This window comes from Macrobrachium nipponense, chromosome 12 (genome assembly GCF_015104395.2).
Source record: "Macrobrachium nipponense isolate FS-2020 chromosome 12, ASM1510439v2, whole genome shotgun sequence".
NCBI lineage: Eukaryota > Metazoa > Arthropoda > Malacostraca > Decapoda > Palaemonidae > Macrobrachium > Macrobrachium nipponense.
Genome location: NC_087205.1, coordinates 28,716,481 through 28,724,329, shown reverse-complemented (window position 1 = coordinate 28,724,329; position 7,849 = coordinate 28,716,481). Strand labels below are relative to the sequence as shown.

General features: G+C 42.2%; 1 protein-coding gene across 1 annotated transcript; it reads right to left on the bottom strand.

Moving 5' to 3' along the window:
• Nucleotides 1–5,022: 5,022 nt before the first annotated feature.
• LOC135224766 (cuticle collagen 1-like) lies at nt 5,023–7,036 on the bottom strand. The gene is made up of 2 exons (XM_064264090.1): nt 6,933–7,036; nt 5,023–5,857 (listed from the first exon to the last, which is right to left on the bottom strand). Exons 1-2 carry the CDS (start codon nt 7,034–7,036, stop codon nt 5,023–5,025), a joined length of 939 nt encoding a protein of 312 aa, XP_064120160.1.
• Nucleotides 7,037–7,849: the final 813 nt, after the last annotated feature.

The window sequence follows — 7,849 nt, the reverse complement described above, 5'->3', positions numbered from 1 at the left end:
ACAGATATATATATATAATATATATATATACTATATATATATATATCTGTATATGTATATATATATATAATATATATATAATTTTCTATTAAAATCTAATTATATATATATATATATATTATAATTTTTCCGTTAAAAAAGCAATTGCTTTTAAGTGTGTCAATCCAAATAAGTTTTCTTCTGCAGGTATCTTCATACCGAAACGAAAGTTTTTTTTTTTTCCGATTCCTCCGTTCGTCAATTTTCTGGTACGAAAAATATACGCAGACTTCCTTCATTCCATTCTATTGAATTTTTGTCCAACGGACAGCTGGTTTCCGTCCGCCTTTAATGGCATTGATCAAATGGACTACGTGAACTTTACGAATCTGACCTTTCTGGCCTATTTTATTTCATCCCGTGTGGGAGGTATGAAACCTTGAGGTTTATGGGGTACTGGCAACCTTGGGTGCTGGTTAGTTCTAGGAATTAACATTTTTAAAAGGGCGGGTTGTTTTTTTTGGATTACAAAGAACATAAGGTTTTTTTTTTTTTGATTAATGTCGTGGTGGACAAACTTAAGAGTGAAAAGTTTAAAACAGTGGTTAAATAAAATATTCAAAATTGGCAATGCCATTTGTGCTAGAGTTTCCTTAAATGGTATCGTTTTTAAAATTTAATATATTACATGTTGGTTTTAGATAAAAAATTGCAAAATTACATTACAGGAATGAAAATGAATATCGAAATCTAAAACTCACAGGGAATAAAAATATATGTATAATGTTTTAAAATAAAACAAAATGCATAAATGGTACAGGTTGGACCACAGGTTTTTTTTCCCTGGTACAAAACCTTCTTTGAGGGACTTGGCGAAAAAAATTATATGGTAACAGTGCTTTTTACTGAGGGGATGGGGGAGGGGGAGGTGGTCCTTTCCTCTCTTAGCAAGAGGGTTCCACCAATAAGGCTTCATGGAATTCTTTCAGTGGGAGGAAGTCATTAGGTATGTTGTAGAAACCCACAAACCACGACAATGACACGACAAAGACACGGATGTAAAAAAAAAAAAAATGGAAAAAAAAAAAAAAAGTCAATTCTGAAGCAGGTTATTTATATCAGCTGTAACTAAGATTACTGTCTCACTTTTAAATAAGTTTAAGTTTGTTTTTTTAAAAGATTCCATTTAAACTTTCGGTCCTAAGGCCGTTCATTCTTACCATCCGTTGTCTGTTTATTATGTAATCGGGTCAATATCATTAACGCAATATTAAAATTGGATCAAAATTTGTTAGTTTACATTTTGGGTAAGTTGAAGAGAATCACGAACAATCCAATAGCAAGGATATTTTTAAACCTGCTTTTATCAATGAAAGCCAAGTTTCATAGGTATCGGTTGCAGTGCGGTTTCCTTACCAATAATAATAATAGGAAAGCATTGCACATACCCAAACTACTAGTGAAACGCATGTTTGAAAAGGGTTCTCCGAACGCCCTTTAGCTCCTCTCTCTCTCCCTCTCATATTCGCTACTTTTAATAAAAAGTGAAAAACAATTGTCATCTAGAAATTACCCACTGCGCTAAGAATTGCAGTTTTGATATGTCCATTAAAACCCCCCCTTCTAAATCCTTGGAACTAAAACTAAATATATGCATATATATTTTTTTCTCGGGGCCCCGGGGGGAGTGGTGTCCGGGGATTGAGTTCTTGTTTTTGTTAAGCCGTCTTAACAGGTTTTTCGGGGTGGGAATTCTAAAATGTAAGTTACAAAAACTGACAAAGCCTTCTTGCTTTTTGCTGTAGGCCGATGTTCCTCAGCCTAGGCTTTCGCTACCAACTGAAAAAATGGGTTGGGGAACTAGGGGTAAGGTGGGGCCTGTTGCCGACCCCTCCCGCCGATGAGTGGAACGAACGTAGATTATGCTCGTGGATAGAGTGTAATGGCTAACCGAAAAGCTCCCACGTTGAAAATATTTTTTTATGTTTTATCTTTGTAAAATGCCCTGCGTGTTTTAGTTGTTTTTATCTAATATTATTATAATACCTGTATATTTTCCTGAAATACAAACCCAACATTTAGAAGAAGAAGAAGGATTGGGTTGAAAACTCACTCTTTGTGTAACATATATAATGAAATGAATTAGAAAAGGAGAGAGAGAGAATAGAGAGAGGAGGAGAGAGAGAGAGAGAGAGACTGAGGAATGCAAAAATGAAACTAACGAGGGACAGAGAAAATTCCACAATACGTGTAATGGAAAATTGAAGAAGGAACTTTCCCAAAAAACTTGGTGCAAACTTTTGAACCACCCATTCCCATATGGTAAACTTAATTTCGTTTGACCAATGAATAAACAAATTGTTTGAATGTTCAGAGGTTTTCATGTGATTCTCGTGGGTTTTGGGTTTGTATTCCTCCCTTCTTGGAATATACTGTCGAGGTTATTCCCTACCACGGCCCTTCATTACAACTAATTATTGCATTGATAATGGATAAACACATCTACCCGTTGGCTTATATTTCTTTCTAATATAGTTAATTGTGATTACATGTTTTGAATTGTCCATAATTACCGGACAGAAATTACCTTTCGCTCTTATCATTCGTGTGGAAGGAATAAGAGAAAGACGTCCCTCTATTGTTAAACAGCCCTTTCAGTCGTTTACCCTGTTCCCATTGTGGAAATAGAGCTATTTTGGAAGAATGAAAAGGTTTTTGATGATAGTTGTTCCCCGTAGGGTTCCTTTTTCTTTTTAGATAATTTTTTTGAGAAACAATCAGGATAGCGGAAATTCCCTTTAGATTTTGGAAACTACTTTAAGATATAATCAAAGTTCACCTTTGCTAATAAATAAAATTATTAATAAGATCAATACCTTGGAGCTAAACGATACTGCATAGGTTCTGTTTACCCGATTTTTTTTTGTTTTTATACATTCATGCGACCATGGAAGTTCCAGCGGAAGCCATGGGGGCGTAATCCCAAATAATACCCAACACTCCAATTTTTACATTTATTTTTAATTATTAATGAGAAAGTCCAGCCAACCCTTCCCTTCTACATCACTTCTTACCTCAATCTGTTAGGCATAGGAAAGGATTTCATAGGTTTCTTTTTTTTTCTTTCTGACGATCTGGTGGGGTCGGGGTTTTGGTGGAAGAGTTTCCATTGTGTTTTTCCCAGAGGTTTTTCATTAAGTTGAAATTCTAGGTCTCCATTCCTCCCCCCTCTTCAGGCTTCCCAACATTTTTAAAAATCCAAATTAGACCTAAACTTAATTCCCTCTCAGTTGAGGTTCCATAGTCTTGTATCCTTACTTTGGCCAGTCAAGGAAAGCAACTGCAGGAATCCTTCCTCGACCTTTGAAACCATTCCTGGACTTAGTTCTGGCCCGTATGGAAATGGGGCATCGGTCGTGATGAAAATGACAGGAGCATGGTGGGGTGGATGAATAATTCCGCTGTTATGTGGGAAAGAAGTTAGAAAATCCCTGAAGAATTTCAATGTATTTTTTTCACCAGTGAACCTCCCCACTCAATCCTGGTGATATCATCCAATAATAATGTAAGAAAAGAATCCAGAGCCCCAAAACGTTTACTGGTGACGGTGCCCATTTCCATGGGGTCAACCCCTCGTAAATTTTCCCCTCTGTAGCTAAAATCTGAAGGAAAAAAGGGGAAAAATCTAATTTTTTAAAACAATTTAACGCTTTGCTTTTCGTAATTAGGGAAAATAATGCTTATACTGGTGTTTTGGGAAAAATAAAATGCTAAGTAACCAAACCCTTGGAAATAAGTTTAAGAATGTTTATTAAGTCTGGCAAGGGATTAATAACTTATAAAGATAGCATTAACTTTTTTAAATTAAATTCTGCAAACCAGTACCGTTTATGAATGGGAATGATTTCCTTGAATTTCACTAAATACAGGCTTGTTACTCCTATATTAAATTAAATTTGCCTACGTGATTATTCCATAACATTTAATAATTGCATTTGATTAATGCCCTGAAAATGCTGGCCATAGTTAAAAAAAAGAAACTAATGGGGGTTTTTTTTGTTTCAATGAAGAATTTTTTTGTATTTTCCCCCCACCACTTCCCTCGTATGGCCAATATAATTTAACTTAAGGGCGGAAAAATACATGGTTAATTGACAAAATTTTATTATCTTTTGATTATAATAATTTAAACCCTTGCTTTATAATTATTAGAAATTAGTTCTGACTGTTTATTAATGATTATAGCAAACTCACCTTAATATTACTCGGTCCTTCGTTTGTGATCCTGGGCCGTGACTTCTGCTCGTCAAATGGACCTTTGTTTTCGGTCAACTGCATACAACCTCGAAAGACCAATTTCCAATTCCATCCCTCCCCACCAAAACAAACTTGGTTGCAACCCACAAGGGCAAGGGCACTATCCAGCACGATGCCGTTCGGCGGAGAAAATTCCTTCTTGGCTTGGAATTCTAATGAGGTAATCCTGCCTCATTCCATACGGTCCTTTCCGCACCGTCATTAGCCGAAACATTCAATGCCAGACGTTTCACGAATAGCAAATAATAGTATTGGTAAAAAAGCATCTTTCATTGATGCTGCTCTTCGTTCGAATGTCCGTCGTTATCCTAACGGGTGGTCCTTTATCGTAGGTGGAGGTCTTCGAACTGAAATAACGTAATTAAACATGCAAGAATACCTAGAATAATCAAGGATTAATTAGTTGCCCGTTTACCTTATGGGTGAACGCTATTTGGTATTCTGGGAAGTAAAGAGAAAAAGAATCACTATTTAAGAGTTCAACAGGACCAAGGTGCAACCTATAAATTTCGGTTTCATGATTTTTAACGGGCTTTGTAAGGATTTAATGTTTAAAAAAATTAATAAAAAATGTTAAATAAATAAATGCTATAATCCAAAGTCCTGGTCCAAATTTCCCATCTAGCTGCCTCCTTTTCCATTTATTTTAAACTGCTGCAGGGGAGACCGGTCAAGACGCTGTGCAACAGCACGTATTGGAAAAGCCCCACCGCTTTCCCCTTATCGTTAGAGCGGACGATCCTGCAGCCCGGAGAAGAACCATATGTTTTGCCCCCCCGCAGGCGTCCCGGGGAGGGGACCCGGGCGGGCCCCTCCGCCCTCGCCCAGGCGTTCCCCAGGGGGACCCGGTCGGGCCTCCGCCCGCCAGGCGCCCCGGGGACCGGCGGGGCCTCCCGCCCCCCAGGCCAGGTCCGTCCCGGGGACGGGCGGGGCCCCTCCGACCCGCCCCATGGCGTACCGGGGTCGCGGGCCGGGCCCCTCGCCCGCCAGGCGGTCCCGGGGACGGGGGCGGGCCCCTCCGCCCGCCAGGCGTCCGGGGCGGACGGGCGGGCCCCTCCGCCCGCCAGGGGCTTTCCCGGGGACGGGCCGGGCCCATCCCAGCCCGCCAATACGTCCCCCCGGGGCAACGGGCGGGCAAGTGGCCCGCCAGGGCGTCCCGGGGAACCCGGGCGGGCAGAGGCCCAGCCAGGCCGTCCCGGGGAAAGACGGGTCGGGCAAGCGGCCCGCCCAGGCGCGTCCCCGGGACGGGGACCGGGCCGGGCCATCTCCCCCCCAAGGCGGTCCCGGGGACGGGTAGCGGGCAGGCGTGCCCCGGCCCAGGCGTCCCGGGGGACGGGGCCGGGTCAATCGGCACCGGCCTGGCGTCCCAGGGGAGCGGGTCGGGGCAGCGGCCGCCCTCCAGGCGTCCCGGGGGGACTGGCGGGCAGAGGGTCCCGCCAGGGCGTCCCGGGGACGGGCCGGGCAGCGGCCCCGCCCAGGCGTCCCGGGGACGGGAGGGCAGAAGGCCCCGCCAGGGGGCGTCCCGGGGACGGGGCGGGCAAGCGGGCCCGCCAGGCGTTCCCTGGGTAACGGGCGGGCAGCGGGCCCGCAATTTAACAGCCAGTAATCTTCATTTCACATACCATGGTGGATTGATGAGTTCCTATTGGCTAATCCTACCAACTCAAGGAATGATATAAATGGATATCAATCATGGTATTGTTTTACAACTCAAACTCGAAACAGAGTCCCTGAATCCCCAATAGAGGGTGAGGTCGTCAGCAGGATTTTTAAATAAATGGGTCAGACTTCATAACTACTCACAATTGAATCGAAGGAACACAAATCTGGCGCTGCGAGGACGAATTGTCACTTTATGCGACAATTACTTTCTCGATACGATCCATTGCACGTGATATTGGTGTGTCCCCCCACCGACCGGTACAGTAGAAGGTGGGAGGAGAGTGGGAACTTGAACGACTTGCGTAAGTTGTTTATGCTGAATGATTGGCGGATATGTTACATTGTTCATGGTTATTTAATCTTGCTTATTTAATGTGTAAGTTTCTTTCTTAAATGTATTTCGTCTCGCTCTTATAATTTTGGTTAGACTACAGATATCCACAGCCATTCCAACAGCACAGTAATATTTCAGGTGCACCTCCATAATTCCACACCGGTGGGTGGTTGGCCCTTGCCGACCTCAACCCATGAACAAAGTTAGATAGTCGATTGAGTTGTCTCGGTAAAATTAAGCCTATAAGAGCATTTTATTTTGTGCCCACCCTGTCACAGTCATTGTGCGTCTTATGGTAGATATAGTTTATATATTAAATGTCATTTCAGTGATGGCTTAGGAATGATTTACAGTTTTAATAACTAACAACCAAATTGAGAATATTATGGAAATATGTAATCACGTTCTTTTTGATATGCTTTTGAAACCAAAAGTATACTGCCATGTTTACTAAATTATGATCAATCCATCCAGTACAAAATTCGAAGAATCTAGAATTGATTGCGATGTTATATAAATTATAAGTTAAACATTTAAGATAATATGGTCTCTTAGCTAGGCCAGGGGTCCACGGAACACGCCATTATCAGGGCGGCTCGAGAGCAACCCTTAACCAACGCCGAGGCCATTCGTGAAATACCTTGGATTAGAAGTGTCTTCGATGACCAGTACGGACGCAGACTTCACACTGCTAGGATTCATCACAGAATACCATCGACGAAGGAGCTCTTGATGGAGCGACATAAGGCGGGAAGTCTTGATTTTGCAGAAACGTCATGCTGATAAGGATTTGGACTTTTGAGGGCCAGGTCATCTTACTGACGAGGAAGTGCTTCTCGTCCACATCGCATGGGAAGCTGCAGTGTTGGCGAACAAATAGAACTCGGTATGATAAGCAAAAATATTTACTTGCATCAAATATCAATTGCATACTTCTTTTTAATATTAATCTTCAGATTTTGTTCCACGGAAGTGGACTGTCAAAATATATAAAGGGAGTAAACATAAATAAGAGTGCTATTTCTGAGATAAATATTAGGTAAGGGACAGTGGCAGCATTTGCTCTCTTTCCTCAAAATATTAAATTAATAGATAATTAGACAACAGAATTCTTTCAGTGTTGTTCACCACTGAGAATTTAAATTCTCCAAAGGCATATATGATTTATATTATACACCCCCTCTCTCATTCAGATATGAATCCCGTAACATCGTTTGAGGTTGTTCGATCCGGCCATGTCACCTGCAACGTATGGGGCTTGGGGTGTGTCTGGATGGTATGGGTGATGTGTTCTGTATCGAGGGACGATTTACAGCAGCTAAAGTATGTTGAGCTGCTGCAAACCTCCTTCCTTGCCTTCGTTACGAGAAAGGAATTTTCCCTTCCCATCAGGCCCATCCTGTTCATGCACGACCGGAGTCCCATTCACACTGCTCGCGTTGTTCAAGAGTGGTTTGCCAGACAGGATAACCTGCTTCTTCTTGAATGGCCGAGCAAAGGAGCAGATATGAACGTGATTGAACATGTGTGGCCCAGATGGTGAACACATGGAAAATG

What these genes read in the sequence shown, in the direction of transcription:
- LOC135224766 (XM_064264090.1), bottom strand. Translation starts at nt 7,036, where the DNA reads ATGTCGCTCCATCAAGAGCTCCTTCGTCGATGGTATTCTGTGATGAAT. An exon ending in GAAGACACTTCTAATCCAAG is followed by an intron (nt 5,858 to 6,932) that starts GTATTTCACGAA and finishes CCCGTTACCCAG; the next exon opens with GGAACGCCTGGCGGGCCCGC.